This window comes from Prosopis cineraria, unplaced genomic scaffold (assembly GCF_029017545.1).
Source record: "Prosopis cineraria cultivar Desert tree isolate PC_DT_omini unplaced genomic scaffold, ASM2901754v1 PC977, whole genome shotgun sequence".
Lineage (NCBI taxonomy): Eukaryota > Viridiplantae > Streptophyta > Magnoliopsida > Fabales > Fabaceae > Prosopis > Prosopis cineraria.
In genome coordinates, this window is record NW_026556302.1 from 15,154 (window position 1) to 36,637 (window position 21,484).

The 21,484-nt window shown below is 32.5% G+C and overlaps 1 protein-coding gene and 1 pseudogene across 2 annotated transcripts; one reads left to right on the forward strand and one right to left on the reverse strand.

Moving 5' to 3' along the window:
- Positions 1–4,923: 4,923 nt before the first annotated feature.
- Positions 4,924–8,818, forward strand: LOC129298955 (DEAD-box ATP-dependent RNA helicase 27-like; annotated as a pseudogene).
- Positions 8,819–10,446: 1,628 nt separating this feature from the next.
- LOC129298954 (peptidyl-prolyl cis-trans isomerase CYP26-2, chloroplastic-like) lies at positions 10,447–13,647 on the reverse strand. 2 transcript variants are annotated; one of them, XM_054937394.1, is made up of 4 exons: positions 13,155–13,287; positions 12,615–12,738; positions 11,118–11,594; positions 10,447–10,706 (listed from the first exon to the last, which is right to left on the reverse strand). In XM_054937394.1, exons 1-4 carry the CDS (start codon positions 13,279–13,281, stop codon positions 10,604–10,606), a joined length of 831 nt encoding a protein of 276 aa, XP_054793369.1. In that variant the 5' UTR covers positions 13,282–13,287; the 3' UTR covers positions 10,447–10,603. The 2 variants fall into 2 exon arrangements, with proteins under 2 accessions (XP_054793369.1, XP_054793368.1); XM_054937393.1 differs by lacking the exon at positions 12,615–12,738 and having other exon boundaries at positions 13,155–13,647.
- Positions 13,648–21,484: the final 7,837 nt, after the last annotated feature.

Genomic DNA, 21,484 nt, shown 5'->3' on the forward strand with positions numbered 1-21,484 from the left:
ATTGGAGACCTTAAATTTAATAATGGGTTAATTCTATCCTTTAATTTTAAAAATTATTTCCCTTATCACCATGTTATTTTCTCAACATTAGTTGATTTTTAGTAGGTCTCACATTATATTTTAATATTTTTTATTATAAAATATTTGAGTTGAAGGTGCCCACTGATCCTTCAAATAAAAGTTTAGGGAAAAAATGGCAGTTAATTCAATAAAAAATATTAAAAAATAGTGAGATTCATTGATGATTAATGAATGTTAAGTGATTTTTATATTTGGGAGATGAAAAGGGAATATTTAACATTGAGAGACAGAATTGATTCATAATTAAGTTTAAGGTCTCTAGTAATTTTTCGGGTAAGTTGAGAGGCAAAAGTGCATCTTAACTATTTATATTAAGAGAATGTACTTTAGTCCAACGCATAAAACTTAATAATTAAGTAATGATTGAGTGAATGAAAATAAAATCATAAAACATAGAGAGAATGTTTGTGTTTTTTTAACTATTCACATTGGAAGCAGTTTGTATAAGTTTTAAAAATATGAAGGAACTATTTGTCAAATAATATTCCAAATTGCTGATATACTGTGCATATATTGTCCAATCCACAGGGTTCTGGACTACGGCATAGACAATGGGCCTCTCCAAATCTCATCCCAAGTGGCGGATCTTGTGCATGGGCCTGCTTGTCTTCTGCCATTAATCTCACTGGTCAAACCAAAATGCCTTTCGCAATGCTCTATTACTTATCTACTGCAACCATTTATGAATGAGATGGAGCTTTACTAAAATATAATAAATGGCTTGGATTATTTGAATGTTTCAATGATTCCAATGTGTTTTTACTTTACAAGATGAAACATAGACTAATCAATGCAATGGTTAGACTTGATATAGTGCATTATAATTATAAATTATAAATTATAAACTTATAAATATGTTGTATCATTTTTCTTATGAATAATATGGCTGGTTAAATTTTTGTAATATGTATAAGAATGTAGATATTGAATTGGCCATAAAAATTCCAATATTGAAAAAAGTTAAATTCTCCATTAATAACTGTATAACCCATACCAGCTCATAAAAAGACAAGTTAATCAGGCACCCATTTATATGCACCAAACGTGTCGACGCAATTTAATTAGTTGATAACTACATTTTTGAATTTAAAATCTTAATTTAATTGAAAGAAAAAGTATACCAAACGTGTCGGAGCATGTTTCTTTTCCTACAACATTTTTATGAGTTTCCTTTCCCATAATGTTTTGCCTAATGTCATTATACCTGGTATTTGGAAAAGTGTATGTGGTGCCATCGGATGTTAGCTTATTGGGCTGCCTAAGATTACAAATTTGGAAGCTCATATTTTGGTTATTTATCGCCAGTTATCAATTTTATCATTAATTAGTGCTTCTTATTATCCGTGAGTGTCTTTTTTTTTTTTGAATAATTATTTTGACTTGAAAGCTAATTAAGGAACTCCTGACTTTTTCTAATTTTCAGCTTTCTTTTTAAGAATTTAATTGCGTCCCCTGTAATCATAGATTAATCACACACACGCATTGCAGTTTATAAGTATAACGATATAGAAAGATCTCCAACTGAACACTGGCTTTTTCATGAAGTAATTAATCATATATAGAAGCAAGATTGGTAAAGACGAGTCGTTAGCTAGCTATTTGATGAGTATCAAATCCAAGACAGTACTCTCTCTCTCTCTCTCTCTCTATATATATATATATATTCCATGGGACTACATGCATAATATATTAGGACACTAGCAATATATATATATATATATTAGGACACTAGCAATATTAGGACACACGTCTAGTGTCCTATACCAATACTTGGACCAGAGTAGTGAAGCAGGAGGCGAACTTGAGATTTATGACCTTTCCCTCCTCGGCTTGGCCCTGAGGCCTTCACTGTCCACAGACCCCATCCTTGTCATATGAGGGTTTCTATCCCTCTGCACAATCTTGAGAGGCCGAGCAGCAATAACCCCACAAAGCATCTCTTGATTAAGGAACAAGAATATCACAAAGCAGAGGAAGCAACATCTAAATCTAACATTCCTACTCATTATTGTTCAATTAATCTAGAGAGAATATCAAAGCAAGAAGCACATACTGAAGAATCAGAAGAATGTAATGACTAAGTATATATACGATGGAGATACATGTGAGTACGTCTTATGGCTTTTTATATTATTGCTTTGGAGGAAGGATAAGAAACGAAGATGCACGCACTCCTTCAAGGTTTGAACCAATGCCAAATAATGATTCATGAAAGTGATATTCACCCAACAATGCCAAATAACGTATCTCTCAATCATGCGCGTGTGCTTTCCTGATTAATTTCTTCTTCAGTCTGGGAACTTATGTCACGTATTCAACTCCAATAAATAAAAATTACTTCATAATTAAGGAAACAATCAATTACAACCATTCTGAAAAAAATTGGTGTTGAGATAGGGATTTACTATATTAATATATAATATCTATTCAGATTTATCTCATTGAGATTTTCCCATTAAAAGAACTCCAAAGTGATTCTTGAAGAAATGAGTTATTGGGCCAAAAACTTGAGAGTGATTCTTGAAGGGATGAATCACTGGGTGAAAAATTTAGAAATGATTTTTGGAAGAATGAATCACTAGATAGAAAAAGAGTGATTCTAATATGGATGAATCACAAGGTGAAATCTCAAATTAAACTATCAAAATATTGGAAACAAAATAAAAAAGGAGGGCTAGAGCTTTGTCATATAAAGCTCCAACCCAAACAAACTATCAAAATTTAATTAACTAGATTTTGATACTATGAAAGAAGTTAAGAGAGAAATAAAAGAGATTGAAAAAAGTGGATTATTCTATTGATATGAAAGATAGGGACAGACTCAAAACCCAATCAACAGGGGCCAAAATGCAAAACTATATTATAATAAGAGGCCAAAATTATTTTTTAAAAATATTTATTATTTTAATATCTCATATTATATAAAAAAAATGAAGAACATAATAATAACATAAAATTAAATATGAGTGGTCTAATTTTAATTTAGACGATTTCAATCATATAGTCACATTTGCTTAACTAGTTTTTTTCTTCAACAAATTGCTTTATACTTCCTTCATCTCAAATTATAAGATATTTTTAGGAAAGATTTAATGTTTCAAAATATAAAAAACTTTGATAAATATAAGGTTTTATTAATTATACTTTTTTTAATATTATCTTTCCCATATATTCTCTCTCTTCATTATTTTTTTATCAATAGAGTATTAAATAAAGACTATTTTTGAAAATTTATACTTTTATATTGAAAAAGTAAAGCTGTAAAGTGTATTTAATAAGCGTTATTGGTATGTGAGATTTTATCTAAAAGTATTTTATAATTTGAGATGGAAGGAGTATAAGATATTGTTAATTGATCCAAATTTAAGTTAAACCGAACCTCAAATTTTTTAATATATCTATTTTATTCACAATACTTCAACCTGAAAATTTATTTAAAGAATTTTTTAATATCAAAACTTAATCAATTAGCTATTGAGTAATTGGAATTTGGGAGTGAATTATGAGATTTTTATTAAAAAAATTAGAGGGAGCCCTGCATTTATCAAATTTTGAAAAATTTACAAATTACAATAATAAGTCTACTTTTTTTAATATTCAAAATTTGTCACATAACCTTCATACTTAAAAAAAAAAACAAAATTTGTCTTTTAACCTAGCATTTAATTCAAACAATATTAGTTCTCTTGTCTAAATATAGAGTTGGATTTCCTCCTCTATCAAGGAGAATATACTATAAATCTGGATTGTTAAATTAAATTGAATAATTTTTTTAAAAGTATTTAATTAATTGAAACAGTTTAGATTATAATAGAGAAGTAGTAAAGAGAAAATGCAGTGAAAAAGAAATTGATCCATCTAAATATCTGTGAGAGGGTCTCTACTCTCTTCTTCCCCACTTTCCAGTCATGACCATTCATCAAATTTATAATTAAAATAAATTCATTTAATAAAATGATAGGAATGTTTTTGGAAAGTGGAGGGAAAAAGAAAATAAAGAAATAGTCCAAACATATTGGAATAAAATAGATATCTTAAAAATTTGAGGTTCAGTTTAACTTAAATTTAGATCAATTAATAATATCTTATAAAAAGTAATTTGTTGAAGAAAAAATTAATTAAGCAAACGTGACTATATGATTAATTTATGTAGAAATGCTCCCCTCTTTTCCTTTGGCTCAGAAATTTTGAAAAAGAGCTCCACTCCTTGCGTATTCTCCCTCCAATAAGGGGTTATTTGAAGGGAAGCTAAATTTTTTGACTAAAATGCCCTCAACTTTTTAATGATATTCCATAAATCCCTTCATGTAAAAAAATAAAAAAAAATAAAACTCTGCGTCCCATTCGATTTATGTTCAATCTTCTTCATTCTTTTTTTTAAGCCCCCAGATTACAGGAAAACTTAAAAATGGAATTATGCTTCTTCGTCTAGACTTACGAGAGGTCACTAATATGACTGCAACTTGCATTGCCTTTTTTGCTTCTTCGTCTTTGGTCTCTTGGGTAACGTTTATTTGATGAAACCGCTGAAAAACCATATCACAAATTGTGGTCTCCCTAGATGCAGCTCCCCAGATGTTGCTTTTTTTATTTTTCGTAAAAATGTTATTATTATAATTGATTTAATTTTTTTTACACACATATTGATAATATAACAGAATAAGCGTGCATTTTCATAAATTGTACAATTTAAATTAAAGTGTAAAATTATTTTATAAAAAAAAAAAAAATTTAAAGTAATATAAAAAAATATAACGATAAATTAATTATTATCCTTTCCTTCTCCTTTTAAACTAAATAAAAAATTGTTAAAACTATTTGCCTCCCCTCCTCTTCAATCAAACTATGATACTTGTACAATTTCCGTGGCAAGAATGTTCTGTATTGATCCTATATGGCTATGCAGATTCAAGCGAGGGCAATCCCGCTCCTTTTGATTGGGAAAGATGTCCTTGGTGCTGCGAGGACGGGTTCTGGAAAAACTCTTGCTTTTCTAATACCAGCTATGGAGCTGTTGTACCATGCTCAATTCAGTCCTTGAAATGGAAGTGGTGGTGTTGTCATATGCGCTACTAGGGAGCTTGCAATACAGGTATAATGTTGCTGAGATTTCTTTTCCGCCCCTGCATCTGCAGTTATATCTTAACTAAATTACTAATGAAATAGTTTCTCAGCTCAGATGCCCTAAAGACCCTCCCTCATGTTTTGCCAAAAGTAACTCAGATTTTGTTGGATTTCTATTGTGTTTCCTAATTATTAATTCTTCCTGGTGCTTGGTTTGCTTTAGTGGTGCACTCTATAATTTGGTGCTCCCCATTGACTTCTCTACCTTTACTTTAGATACATGCTGCAGTGAAAGAACTTCTCAAATGTCATTCCCAGACACTTGCATTGATTATTGGAGGTTCGGCTAGAAAAGGAGAAGCTGGACGAATTGTTAAAGGGGTTAATCTACTGGTGGCAACTCCTGGTCGTCTTCTTGATCATCTTCAAAATACAAAGGGATTTATGTATAAGAGCTTGAAGGTAAGTTTTGGATATTTATGAAGTTATTTATCTCATTATTATCCATTCATACTACATTCCTAATACTAATGAGCAATGTTAAGTTATTAATGGTCACCTCTTTAATACTTCACAATGCTCTGAGTGTCATTGTTTGTCAGTAATCCAAGCATTTTTTTAGGGTGATTAATAGTATCTGAGATACGGTAATGTTCCCCTCTTGGAAGCTTCATCGTGTATTTCTGTGCTTGAGAAGTTGGTTGGCTGATTTGTCTGCATACTTTTCTGTGTCCCACCCTTTTCTGAAGCCCTTAGTCCCTATGCAACTGCTGCATCTCATCACTTGCTTGGTGTCTTATTATTTTGGAAGAAGTATTAGAAAAGGAAAGCCAGCCTTTGTCTAAATGATGCATAACCATTTAGTGCTGAAATTTTATATTTCATAAAGTGTTAGGTGCTTGTCTTTTCTAAATTTGTATTGAATACTCTTGATTTTGGGCTGTTTCTGGAAACTCGGTGGCTAGATGCCTTTCATTATAACTTATTTACTGGTTTTCCTTGTCCGCTTAATTTCTACATGACTTTGCAGTGCCTCATGATTGATGAAGCTGACAGGATATTGGAAGCAAACTTTGAGGAGGAAATGAAGCAGACTATCAAAATCTTACCAGAGGTAGACACACCTTTCTCTTTTCACCTTATTGGTCCTAAATAGATTAGAATCTTGATTTGGAGAATTCCATTATAAATGACTTCAGTTATCATAAGTATCCTTTGATCCTTTCTTATAAAAACCGAGAAAAGTTAAAAATAAAAAGAAAGAAAGAAAAAGAATGCCGTCTAATGAGTACATTGATGTGAACTTCATTATCGGCGACTGCTTGCAGTTAACTTGCAATATCGTAAAGCTTAATGCTATGGTATTTGCAGCCTGATTTTGTTACCTGAAGAACTATGCTTTTTTCTGATAGCTGTGGACTTGAGTTTCAACATGTTGCATTAAGATTCAAAGTATGCATGAGCATCTGAAATCTGAATCATATATTTTAGGTTTTGGACTGCTGGACCAAACTTGAGTCTTGAGGGACTCTAGCTTGGTTGTGCTTTATTCATGGTTTTTAACTTTTCCATTTCTCAATTTATTATTCCTCTTAAGATATTTATACTCATTAAATATAACTAGAAGTTTTATTTTTAGTATTTGAATTTTTACACCTTGATTCTTCTATTTTATTATTCCTTTTAAGGTTATTTTAGTATTTGCTGATGCCTGTGGGCTAATTAAATCTGCTTCACTGTACAGAGTAGGCAAACAGCTTTGTTTTCAGCCACCAAACAAAGAAGGTTTGTCCAATCTTCACCATGCTCTTCATCTGAAACAGTATCCAATGTCAGAGCTTTTCTAGTGATTTTTTCATAAATGTATAGAATTTATCTGTTCCTGAACTCTAGAAAATGGAATTGAATAATGTCTGCTGTATCTAAAAGTGAGGATATGGGCAAGGCCAGGCTTATTGCTTTTATATTGTCTCAGATTTATAATTAAACCTTTTTCTCAAAATACAGGTTGAGGATCTTGCCCGCTTGTCATTTCAGACAACTCCTATCTATGTTGATGTAGACGATGGGAGAACCAAGGTGATGTCTCTACTTGTTTTATTTCTATCTAATTTTATTGTTCATCAATATTTTGTATTAGTCTCTAACAAAATCCTTATCAATGTAGGTCACAAATGAAGGATTGCAGCAGGGCTACGTTCTTGTTCCCTGTGCCAAACGATTTGTCGTTCTCTATTCCTTCTTGAAGAGATATCACTTAAAAAAAAAAAGATGATGGTCCTTTTCTCTTCATGCAACTCTGTGAAGTTTCATGTGGACCTTCTCAATTACATACAGATTGATTGCTTTAATATACATGGCAAGCAAAAGCAGCAGACACGTACGACTACTTTCTTCAACTTCTACAAAGTAGAAAAGGGAATTTTGCTCTGTACTGATGTTGCTGCCCGTGGGCTCGACATGCCTGATGTGGTAAGTTCTCTTTTATTTCTGCATTTACTGGTTATTGTTTGATGGGAAAAATCATTAATGCGTTTAAAACTTGTCAAATTTAAAACACACATGTATGAATCTTTTAAGATTTACCTGCAAATTGTAACAGTTAATGGGTAATCAAACAATCTGCATCTGACTACTTGGTAGGATCAGCTGACCTCACAAGGGTTGCTAGCCGAATGATAACAAAATTTTGGATTCTTATCTTCTAGGATCCTTTGGTGGCTCATTCAGTATGCATCAAATAATTGCAGTGCTCAACATTTTGTAAATTTTCTTCCTTTTCCGCTTTGTAGGACTGGATACTGCTGTGTGATCCTCCTAATGAGCCCAAGGTACTCCTTGTCCTTTACTGATAATCATTTCAATATTATTTGTTTCTTGGTGTTATTATGCTTGATCCAAATTATAACATGGGTTCTACACTGCTGCCAGGAAAATATCCATAGGGTTTGGTCGAACAGCTCGTGGGGAAGGCGGCAAAGGAAATGCTTTGCTTTTCCTGATCCCTGAAGAGTTGGCAATTTCTTCGCTATCTAAAGGTGAGTTTCCCTCTCTAACATCATGGGATAATAAACAAGCTGATCCAGTAGTTCTCAGTGTATGCATTTGCTGGACTTTATAAAGCACTTTCTCTGGTTCTATTTATAAGTTACTTTTACTAATCTCATCAATACTAATATAATAAAAGTATGAGAAATGATAGTAAGTGAAATTTCAAACTTAACTCTCAAGTAAAAAGAAAAAATTAAGCCAATCATATAATAATATTTTTTCTGTATCTCTTTTTCTTACTTTTTAAGGATAGTTTGGAAATTTTAATTTGAAACAAAACAATTTCATCAACTAATGACTTATAAAGTGGACTAAATTATACTTCTAGAATGTGACTGATATTCAGGATCGGAGGAATAGGTATAGGTTCCAAAATAAGTACTTTAGGGTTGAATGGCAAGAAAACTAGACAGTGAAAGGCAGTGGATGCATGTTCCCTCAACTTTTCTAGGAAATTTAATGCAGCTTGTAGCATCAATTTTTTTTAATTAAAAAACATATGTGAATTACATGGCATCCCGAGAAAGCATCAAGTGTGTATTATGGTATCCACGTTTCTATCATGTTATGAGTGAACCCTGGCAAATGTCAGGCGGTGCCAATGATCTCGACAAAATCTTGAGTTATGACTTATAAGTTCTTAGAGATCTGGAAGTAATTTGTTCAAAATGTGAAATTATCAAAAAAGGAAAAAAGAAAAAGAAATTATCAAAACACCATTTGACCACATGGGCCATTCTGACTGTTTTGACTGCCGGACGGTCGGTTGGACAACCATAGTCTTCTGGTGTCCTATTATTAAATTAATTAATATCAATAATAATTTGCATAGATTTAACAAATTTTTATTCACAAAAAAAAAGTTTTTCACATCCATTTAATTTTTTTCTCCTAATATAGTTACATTTTTTTATTAAAAAACTTTAATATATTTATCAAAAAAATATTATCACTAGAGAAAATATTGGCGGTTGCTTTAAATCATTAAATTACTTGTAAAAAAGGAAGAGAATATTTAAAAACAATATGCAACATTTATAAACTTATGCAATAATTAAACCGGATTAATTAAAAAGTTATCAATTTGACTTGCGAATATTAAAAGAGAACTTGCAGGTCGTCAAAGGATGAGGAAAAAAAATTGCACTTTATTTTTGAGGCAAAAAATGATAAGAGAGTTGTGGAAATTCGATGAAGTAACTCGAAAACGTGAGGAAAAATTTTAAATGGATATGTAAACTTGATGAACCTGTAAAAGTGGAGCTGGCTTCCCTTCTACCCTCCTCCCAACTTCTCCACTCTTAGATTTCAATTTCAATGGCTGAGATTCATTTTATTATAAAAGTATTATTACAATATTAAATAATAAATTTATTTATAAGAGTAATATTAAATAATATTCTATGAAACTTCACAGCTGATATTTATTAAGGTATTTATTATTAATATAATAATAATAATAATAATAATAATAATAATAATAAAATAATAATAATAATAATAATAATGAAATGAATCTCAACCCTTGAAATTTGAGATCCAAGGGTGGAGAAGTTGGGAGGAGGAGGGATTGGTGGGAGGAGGGAAGCGAACTCCGTAAAAAGTACACTAGGTAATTTTTATTTTCCTTTTGCTCTTAACCTTTGTTATTTAATTTAGTTTAAATTAACTAGGACGATTGTCCCTGGAATAATTACAGTCCTTGTGGTTATCATCAACCAATAAGAATATGAGGACGTTCCATGAGCAGGATGGACGACGCTAGAAAGCATAAAATATGTCTATTTCTACATTCAGCAGCCCCGCTTTGTTGGGATGTGTTGCTACAAGAGTTGGGGCGCATGATGCCATAAGTTCTAAGATCCCAACTTGTTGAAAAATTTAGTGCCAGTATTAACTTAATTTTGATTCACCCCTGGCATGACCTGTTTGGACAAAGTCTGATCTAACTTGTTCTCATCCTTATTTTTATTGAAGACAATTCTATTTAAAACATAGCCGATTATTAAATGTGGGTATTTTTCTCAGTGAGAATTCATACCTTAATTTATCACGTAGTGAGAAACTAACCCTTGTGCTATACCTAATTCTCACTAGTTGTATGCTTCCTAGTTTAAATCCCTGTAACTATTGCTGTCGATTCTTCACGTGGTTTTCTCTTTCTTCTATATTCGATCAATTCCTCCCAGCAAAAGAAAACATTTTGTTACACCTGGATGCCTATTGCCTAATATTCACAATTGCGTGGCCTTTAGGGTAGATCTGTAATTTTACTTTCCTCTCATTTGCATTTTGCAACAAAAACAGCAGGCATTACACAGTATCAGACAATGGAGTTCGGTATATATGAGGCGCGATCTCATACAAAGGAAATAAAGCAGAGAAAGGGAATGAATATTACTTCTTGTCACCCCAATACACCACAGTTTGTAACCACAACTTTTGAATAAGGGCGATTGAACCCTCTTTCTGCTACAACAGCCCTCTTGTCTCCTATTAGTTTTGCTACCCTGCAATATCGTGATTTGATTAATAATGTCATAGCTGTAGATTCAACATCAGATGGCAACAAGCAGGTGACAAAACTAGCCGTTAGGCTTAATTAACAGTTCTGAGTTTATTCCAGGCCCGCCCGGCCCCTGGGTGGGAGGACTGCATTATTTTTATAAGAGTATAATAATAAATACAAAAGATAATTTCTTCGTCCTTATATGCCTTCACGGTACTTGGAGATCTATGAATGAGGTAAATTTCTCATCGACAGAACTTGATTTAAGTTTTCTATTGTTCGTTTTTAGATTTTCCGTTCCCATTCCCAGTCAGTTAGTGCCAAATCGTGATGTGAAAGAAGAAACACAACATTAAGAAGCTGCCCGGGACAAGCATGGAGATGACAGAATCAAAAGAGATGCAAAACTAACCTGAAATAAGGAGAACCAGTATTCTCTTGGACAGTTTTCACCTGTGCAATCCTCTTTACAACCTCCACTCCTTCCACCACTCTTCCAATAACAAGAGCTGATGCATCCAATTCCGGAGAATCCTTTGTGGCAATCACAAACTCAGTCCCATTGGGTTCAACTCCAACCTCCTCTTGATCAATCTCTAGCTTCCCTTTTCTTGCAACCAGCTTCAGCTTTGGAGGCGGTTTTGATGGATCTCTCACAATAATGGCCACGCTTCCGGCCAAGTTCTTAGTGCCTGCACATCCCTCGTACGTTCTCTCCCACTCTTCAACAAGACTCTCAGTTCCCAAGTTGCTTCCTGTCCTCTTTGCAGCTTCTGCATCCGCCCCATAGGATCTAACTCCACCATGTTGAACGTAGTTGGGCATGATTTTGATAAACTCTTTTCTTCTGTAGCTAATGCCCGCAGTTCCGTTAACAATCTTGGTAAACCTGTTGACATATTTAGTTCTTCAAAATAAATCATCACTTTTTCAATAATCAATACGAGCAAACTTGATTCAAACTTGATTCTTGAGGTCGTATCACTGCTTTCCATGTCAAAGAGTGATAGGAATTAGAAGGATAGAGGCAAAGATTCTGAAATAGATTTAGTGGATATGATGCATTATAATTATAATTATAAATTTATAAATTATAAATGTATAAATATGTTGTATCGTTTTACTTATGAATAATATGGCTGGTTAAAATTTTTGTATTATGTATAAGCATGTAGACATTGAATTGGCCATAAAAATTCTAATATTGGAAAAAAGTTAAATTCCCATTAATCACTGTACAACCCACACTAGCTCATAAAAAGACAGGTTAATCAGGCACCCACTTATATGCACAAAACGTGTCAATGCAATTTAATTAGTTCATAATTATATTTTTGAATTTAAAATCTTAATTTAATTGAAAGAAAAAGTATACATACCAAGCATGTTTCTTTTCCTATAATGTTTTGTCTAATGTCATTATCCCTGGTATTTGGAAAGGTTTATGATGTGCCATCAGATAGTTTATTGGGTTGACCAAGGATACAAATTTGGAAGCTCATATTTTGGTTATTTATTGCCAGCCATCAATTTTATCATTAATTAGTGCTTCTAATTATTTGTGACTGTCTTTTTTTTTTTTTTTTGCATATAATTATTTGATGGAAAGATAGAAAGATATAAAATTGCACACACTGCAATGTATAAGTATAGCGATATAGAAAGATCAACTGAACACTGGCATTTTCATAAAGTGATTAATCATATATAGAAGCAAGATTGGTAAAGACGAGTCGTTAGCTAGCTATTTGATGAATTTCAAATCCAAGACAGTACTATATATATTTCATGGGACTACATGCACACACACACACACACACACACACACACACACACACACATGTCTAGTGTCCTATACCAATAATTAGACCAGAGTGTTGAGGCAGGAGGCGAACTTGAGATTTATGACCTTTCCCTCCTCGGCTTGGCCCTGAGGCCTTCACTGTCCACAAACCCCATCCTTGTCATATGAGGGTTTCTCTCCCTCTGCACAATCTTGAGAGGCCGAGCAGCAATAACCCCACAAAGCATCTCTTGATTAAGGCACAAGAATATCACAAAGCAGAGGAAGCAACATCTAAAACTAATATTCCTACTCATTATTGTTCAATTAATCTAGAGAGAATATCAAAGCAAGAAGCACATACTGAAGAATCAGAAGAATGTGATAACTAAGTATATATATGATGGAGATACATGAGAGCCCGTTTTATGGCTTTTTATATTATTGCTTTGGAGGAAGGATAAGAAAGGAAGATGCATGCACTCCTTCAAGGTTTGAACCAATGCCAAATAATTATTCATGAAAATGATATTCACCCAACAATGCCAAATAACTTTCTCTCAATAATGCGCGTGTGCTGTCCTGATTAATTTCTTCTTCAGTCTGGGAACTTGTGTCATGCATTCAACTCCAATAAATAAAAATTAATTCATAATTAAGGATTACCTGTCAACCCCAGCGGGGACATCATCTCCATAAAGCCCCATGGTAATGCGACCAGCAGGTTCACCATCAATGGAGATGTCAAAGAAGACGGTCTTGGTGGTTTTTCTTTCGGTGCAGCCATTAGCATCGACAGTCGAATTCTCTGGAGGCTGGTCACTATCTTGGGCTCTTAAAGATGGGGGAAGAGGCAATGCCTGAGCACCCAGAAGAAGAAGCAAGCAAGAGTTGCTGCAAACTGTGAGCTGTCGACGTGATAGTCTGCAATTGAGGCTGAGGGTGGGAAGAGATGGAGATGTGGTGGGTGAAGGGTGGAGCTGTGAAGGAGACGGTGGTGAGGTTGTCGGAGAAGGAAGATTGAGGGGTTGAGAAGATCGGAGGGCTTTAGGAAGCCTTTGTAACATTGCTGGGTACTGGATTCTCGGGGTCGTGTCACTGCTTTTCCATGTCGAAGAGTGATAGGAATTAGAAGGATAGATGCAAAGACTCTGAAACAGATTTAGCGGATAAGAACGCTGGTTTTTGGCCCTTGCTTATCATACCCATAGCCAATAGGTACACTTTTCTCTGTAGGTCCCCCTTTTGGTCATGGAGCTTTATTTAGATATTTTAGATTTAAAATTTTTAAAACATGGATTCTTCTTAATAAAAATTTAAAAATATTTTTTATTTTAAAATCTCATATTAATATAAAAAATATGAAGAATATAATAATAACATAAATGAAATATGAGTTGTCTAATTTTAATTTAGAGAATTCAGATCACTCATATAGTCATGTCGTTTAACTAGTTTTTTCTTTAACAAAATACTTTATATAAAATATTATTGACTGATCTAAATTTAAGTTAAACCGAACCTCAAATTTTTTAATATAACTTTTTTATTCACAAGACTTCAAGTCATATTTATTTAAATAATTTTTTAATATTAAAGCTCAATGAGTTAGCTATTAAGTAATTGGGACTTGGGAGTGAATTATGAGCTTTTTATTTTAAAAATTAGAGGCAGTCCAGCATTTATTCAAATTTTGAGATAATTTACGATTTACAATGATAAGTCTACTTTTTAATAATATTCAAAATTTGTCCTATAACCTTTATAGTAAAAAAAAAAATTGTCTTTTAACCCAACATTTAATTCAAACAATACTAGTTCTCTTCCCTAAATATGGAGTTGGATTTCCTCATTTACAATGGAGAATACACTACAGATGTAAATTAGATTGGATAATTTTTTAAAAGTACATATTTAATTGGAATAATTCAGATTTATAATGGAGGAACAGTAAAGGAAAAACATAATGAAGAGAAATTGACTAGTCTAAAGAAAAGAAATTGACTAGTCTAAATATCTGGGAGAAGGGTCTCTACTCTCTTCTTCCCCCACTTCCCAATCATGATGATTCATCAAATTTATAATTAAAATAAATTCATTTAATAAAATGATATCAATGGTTTTGGGAAGTGGAGGGAAAAAGAAAATAAAGAAATAGTCCCCTCTCATAAACATTTTCGAACTCGTACATGCAAAGCCATTATCTTTACCATTTAGGATGTGTTTAGTTGGGGAGTTTTGGATTTAATAGAAATGCTCCTCTCTTTTCATTTGGTCTAGAAATTTTGAAAAAAAGCTCCCCTCCTCTCATATTAATCCATCCAATTAGGGTTGCACAAATACCGAATTGGATCGAGTTATATGCCAACTCGAAGTCTAGTTTGAATAGAGATCGGGCTAAAATTTTCAATTCAAAGACTAGTCTTATTGAATTTGATATTTAGATCGGGTTGGACTTAGTCCATCAGGTTACTGTACCATGACTTTTTTTTTAATAAAGGACCATGACTATTTTTTATTTGTGGGTGATGGATATATTTAATTTTCTTCTAATAGGAGATAAAGAATTTCTCATACAATTTTCAAGAAACCACACCACTAGATAATTCTTTGTCACTATTTTTTTTTATTCTGTGTTTTGAATGTCAGACAGTCAATGTTGTTAAACACAAGGACAATTCCTCGGGTGCTAATGCAAAAAATTTTAAAATCCATGTGCTAATCTACACATGCACTCTACATTTTTTCAACTGATTGAGTCTAGCTCTATGGCACTAATAGTGAAAGGATGATTAAAAAAATGATGCATGATAGTGACTGTGCGTGATTAAAATAAAAAAAATTACTTTGATGCAAGTGTAAAGATGATTTTATAGTAACTTAGCCTATCGAAAAGTCTAGCTCTATGGCATTATCAATAAAAGGATGAGGCACGACTGAGATGATTAGCTTGTGATGAATTATTGGAAAGAAAGATCAGAAAAACCAAAATGGAGAGACAAAAAATTAGAAATTACATTATCTCAATAAAATATTTCAAGAGGATGGAAAAGAAAAACAAAAAACCAAAACCTCAAAGTGGCTTTTGTTGTAGCGCGCATCTTTGCGAGAACACAAGGAAAGTTGTTGAGGAGTGTGAAGCAAATGTAGACACATAGCGGACGAATCCTAAAGTTTGGCTACTCAGGTGGCTGAAGATGCGATGCAACGATGCACAACATTGAAATGAAGAAGGAGAGACTCTTGCCCCGCTTGCGGCCATGCTGTGCAATGATGAGGATTGAAATTTAGGCAAGCAAAAAGAAGAATGAATGGCACAAAGTCTAAGTGAAACTATTTTACATTTATGGTTTTATAAATAATATATTTAATATTAGAAAATATATTTACCTGGGCTGGGTCAGATACAGATCAGATGCAGTGGAAAACGGTGCAATGGCTGAGAAGTAAAAAATTCTCACCGTGAATTTGTATGTAATGGCTGGTAAAAAAAATATGTATAAAAAGGTTTTTTATTTGCAAACATACAATCACGTTTTATCCAAAATAAAAATTATAAAAAAATATAATATTTTTAATAAATCTTTTAATAACTAATTTAGATAATACAGATTTTTTTGGATAGTCCAGTATATTAATTTTTAATTTTTATAAATACTATCTAAATATATTCTAGACAGTTCATATTTGATTTTGGTTCATATTTAAAATTTTTAATTTATTTTTTTAAAAAATATTTTTTGAAAAGTGCCAAAACTATTATCTTTATTTTAAATATTGTATTTATCAAAATAAAAACTTATAAGGATTATATTTTTTTTAATATTAACTATAAACTATCCAGAGTACATTTAGATAGTTAATTTATAAAAAATAAAAAATTAATATTAAATTAAACCATTTAAATAAAATTTATATCGTCCAAATTAGTAATTAGTATATTTATTAAAAAAATTATATTTTTATACATTTTTATTTTGAATAAAATATGATTGTATGTATGAGGAATGTTTTTATACACTTATTTTTTTATCAACCATTAGATAAAAATTTACGGTGAGGATTTTCCTACTTCCCAGCCATTGCACCATTTCCCACTACACTTGAACCATATCCGATCATGTCAGACCATATGGTCTCTAGTAGCAATCTCTAACTTGGTCTTACCTGATAATGTGATTTAGCTCAGTCAGTCTAGTACTTTCTTCGAGTTCTTTTTTTCAGACCGAGTCGGATCATGTCACATGGGGTTGGACCGGCTAGATCGGGTTTTGAATTTTTTGAACAGCATTACCTCCAATTAGGGGTTTCTTGGAGGGAAGCTCAAATTTCTAACTAAAATGCCCTCAACTTTTTAATGATATTTCATAAATCCCTTTATGTAAAAAAAAAAAAGGAAAAAGAAAATTAACTATGTCTAATCTTCTTCATTCATTTTTTATTACGAGAAAACTTAAAAACGGGGTTATGCTTCTTTGTCTAAGCTTACGAGAGGTCATTAACGTGACCACAACTTACATTGCCTTTTTCACTTCTTCGTCTTGGCCTCCTGGGTAACATTTATGAAGATGAAACTGCTGAATAACCATATCACAAATTGTGATCTCTTCAGACGCAGCTCCCCAAATGTGGCCTTTTTTTATTTTTTGTAAAAGTTTTATTATTATAATTGGTTTATTTTTTTTATACACATATTGATAATATAATAGAATGAGCTTGCATTTCCATAAATTATGCAATTTAAATTAATGTGTAAAATTATTTTATAAAAAATAAAAAATTTAAAGTAATATAAAGGGATATAATGGTAAATTAATTATTACTTCCTCTTCTCTCTCCTTCTAAACTAAATAAAAATTATTAAAAATATTTTTCCTCTCCTCCCCTCCCCTTCAATTAAGCTGTAATATTAAAATACTCTCGTCTCCTTTGCTCCCCTCCATTCACTTCCCTCCACTTTTCCTTTCTTGATCTAAACACAATCTTAGTGGATGTTTGGAAAGAGTAGATGTGTTAGGATAGCTACAAATATTGTATGAGTAAGTTGAAAGAAAAAGATGCCACATCTCAATTACGAGTCACTGATTTCAATTCAAAGGACCTGAGAAAATCAAAATTATATTGCTTCTGACATCAACAAATGAGTTGTCATTTCCCCCCAGTCATGCCGCCAACAATCAAATTAACCCAAATTGGGCATGAGAAAAAAATACAACACTCCACAGAACAAACCTTAATGGAAAAATGTTTGGAATAGAAGAAATTCACCAATGGCGGAAAATAATTGATTGCGAGCAACATATTCAATGAACCAACCAAAAACCGTGCACGGAGCACTTACAATTATAAAATATTGAAGTAGACAAGTTTGGTTATTCTTACTAATCTATCTTAATCTATAAAATTAAGATGATCAAGAGTCTAACTCTAAAAAAGATTATCAAATTTATAAAATTATAAGAGTGAGATCTCAAGTTTTTACAAATTAAAATACTTCAATACATCATAATTAATTCAAAAATTAGAGTGGAAAATATGCATAAGCATGAAATCTTAAATGGATCAATATATTTGCAAAATAATTGAAAATAACAAAGTGTAGCAAAAGCAAAGGTGCGTTGCGACTCACTGTAGATGCATTAGCTTGTTGCCTTTGTGCTCTACACCATGAAGCATTGCACGAAATTTGACAACACAGAGCTATCATATGACAGCTCCTGAAATAAACTTTTGACACGTTCCATTTTTTCGTCCAATGTCCGATTGAAGTGATTTAGGCGTCTACAAAGCGCTTTCTACTAACTCTAACTAATGGCATAAATTTCATAGTCTAATCATCTTTCAACCAGCAGTTGTACATCCATTTCAAAACTTATTCCTTTTTCATAATAATGCATGACTAGGGTATTCTTTTCATAATACAAGTGTCAAAAGCCTGTATTAATTCTTAAATCACACATAATGGATTATTACGGACTCATGTGACATACCACATCCACCCAATCACACATATTTCTTTCTTTTTTTCTTTTTCAATACTCAACCCTTTAATCATAAATATATGAAGGGGAGCCAAATATTCATATATCAACATAACAATCATTATATTTAACCAATTAGCATCAACAATCAAATTCATCACTGGAGTCTGGTCACTATCTTGGGCTCTTAAAGATGGGGGAAGAGGCAGTGCCTGAGCACCCAGAAGAAGAAGCAAGCAAGAGTTGCTGCAAACTGTGAGCTGTCGACGTCATAGTCTGCATTGGAGGGTGAGGATGGAAAGAGATGGAGATGTGGTGGGTGAAGGGTGGAGTCGTGAAGGAGACGGTGATGAGGGTGTCGGAGAAGGACGATTGAGGGGTTGAGGAGATCGGAGGGCTTTAGGAAGCCTCTGTAACGTTGCTGGGGACTGGATTCTCAGGGTCGTGTCACTGCTTTTCCACGTCGAAGAGTGATCGGAATTAGAAGGATAAAGGCAAAGATTCTGAAATAGATTTAGTGGATATAATGCATTATAATTATAACTATAAATTATAAATTATAAATCTATAAATACGTTGTATCATTTTACTTATGAATAATATGGCTGGTTAAAATTTTTGAATTATGTGTAAGCATGAAGGTATTGAATTGGCCATAAAAATTCTAGTATTGAAAAAAGTTAAATTCCCATTAATCACTGTATAACCCATACTAGCTCATAAAAAGACAGTTTAATCAGGCACCCACTTATATGCACAAACCGTGTTGATGCGATTTAATTAGTTAATAAGTATATTTTTGAATTTAAAGTTTTAATTTAATTGAAAGAAAAAGTATACATACCGAGCATGTTTCTTTTCATATAATATTCTTATATGAGTTTCCCTTCCTATAATGTTTTGTCTAATATCATTATACCTGGTTTTTGGAAAAGTTTATGATGTGCCATCAGATGTTTGTTTATCACTTTATTGGGTTGACTAAGGACACAAATTGGGAAGCTCGTATTTTGGTTATTTATTGCCAGCCATCAATTTTATCATTAATTAATTAGTGCTTCAAATTATCTGTGACTGTCCTTTTTTTGGCATATAATTATTTTGACTTGAAAGCTAAGGAACTCCTGACTTTTTCTAATTTTCTGTTTTCTTTTTAAGAATTTAATTACATCCCCTGTAATCATAAGTTAATCACACACACACTGCAATGTATAAGTATAACGATATAGAAAGATCTCCAACTGAACACTGGCATTTTCATAAAGTGATTAATCATATATGGAAGCAAGATTGGTAAAGACGAGTCGTTAGCTAGCTATTTGATGAATATCAAATCCGAGACAGTACTATATATATTTCATGGGACTACACACACACACACACACACACACACACACACGTCTAGTGTCCTATACCAATACTTGGACCAGAGTGTTGAAGCAGGAGGCGAACTTGAGATTTATGACCTTTCCCTCCTCGGCTTGGCCCTGAGGCCTTCACTGTCCACAAACCCATCCTTGTCATATGAGGGTTTCTCTCCCTCTGCGCAATCTTGAGAGGCCTAGCAGCAATAACCCCACAAAGCATCTCTTGATTAAGGCACAAGAATATCACAAAGCAGAGGAAGCAACATCTAAATCTAATGTTCCTACTCATTATTGTTCAATTAATCTAGAGAGAACATCAAAGCAAGAAGCACATATTGAAGATTCAGAAGAATGTAATAACTAATTATATATATATGGATGGAGATCCATGAGAGCACGTTTTATGGCTTTTTATATTATTGCTTTGGAGGAAGGATAAGAAAGGAAGATGCATGCACTCCTTCAAGGTTTGAACCAATGCCAAATAATGATTCATGAAAATGACATTCACCCAACAATGCCAAATAACTTATCTCTCAATCATGCTTGTGTGCTTTCCTGATTAGTTTCTTATTCAGTCTGGGAACTTATATGTCACGTATTCAAGTCCAATAAATAAAAATTAATTCATAACTAAGGAGACAATTAATTACAACCATTCTTAAAAAAAGGGTGTTGACGTAGGGATTTACTATGTTAATATATATTATCTATTCAGATTTATTTTATTGAGATTTATTTCAGTTAAAAGAACTCGAAAATGATTCTCAAATAAATGAATCATTGAGTTAAAAATTTGAGAGTGACTTTTGGAGAGATAAATCACTAGATGAAAAACTTAAGAATAATTCTTAGAATAATAAATCACTAGGCAAGGAACGAGCGATTCTCATATGGATGAATCATGAGCTAAAATCTCATATTGAACCATTAAAATATTGGAAGCAAATAAAAAGAGAGGGCTAGCATTTTGCCATACCTCTCCAGCCCCAAACAATTAATCAACACTTGATTAATGAAGTTATGATATTATGAGAGAAGTTAAGGGAAAAATAAAGCAGATTGGAGTGTACTCTATTGATGTAAAAAACTTACAATATATAATTAAACCTAATAACATCTAATGAGTATTATAATAATATTTAATACAATACAATATTTTTTTAAATAATCTCAACAAAATAAATCTTAATAAATAGTAGATATTAAGAGAACAATTTTCCATCTCAATAATTAGAAAAGGAAGGATTGGGGCTTTGTGCAGCAAAATAAATCGATACTGCCATGCTCAACCCACTCAAGAACATAATTTCAGGACAGTACAAATTGACGAAACAACACAGTCGTAATACAAGTCTTTATTTTCCTAACTTCCTCAACCTTGACGGCATCAAAGAATTGTGAGGTTGAGTTGAAACCCATCAACATCATATATGCACGCATGCTCCAAGTTTCTTTCGGGGGCACACTTTCGTTGAATTAAACAGTGAGTTTCTAGCTTGACTTTTAATTTATGCCTCTATTTTTTATTTTTTTTTGAACTCCAACTTGAGTTGGAAGCATTTTTTTTTTTAGGTCTGTATCACTTGTCATGCGGCGTCACTTTCAGAATTCTCTAATCACGATTGATGTGATAGTACTCCAGTTT

Excerpts from the sequence above, each read along its gene's own strand:
- LOC129298954 (XM_054937393.1), bottom strand. The coding sequence starts at position 13,555 with ATGTTACAAAGGCTTCCTAAAGCCCTCCGATCTTCTCAACCCCTCAAT. Across the intron at positions 11,595-13,154 it reads GTCCCCGCTGGGGTTGACAG|GTTTACCAAGATTGTTAACG; the intron begins GTAATCCTTAAT and ends ATATGTCAACAG. Across the intron at positions 10,707-11,117 it reads ACTGGTTCTCCTTATTTCAG|GGTAGCAAAACTAATAGGAG; the intron begins GTTAGTTTTGCA and ends ACGATATTGCAG.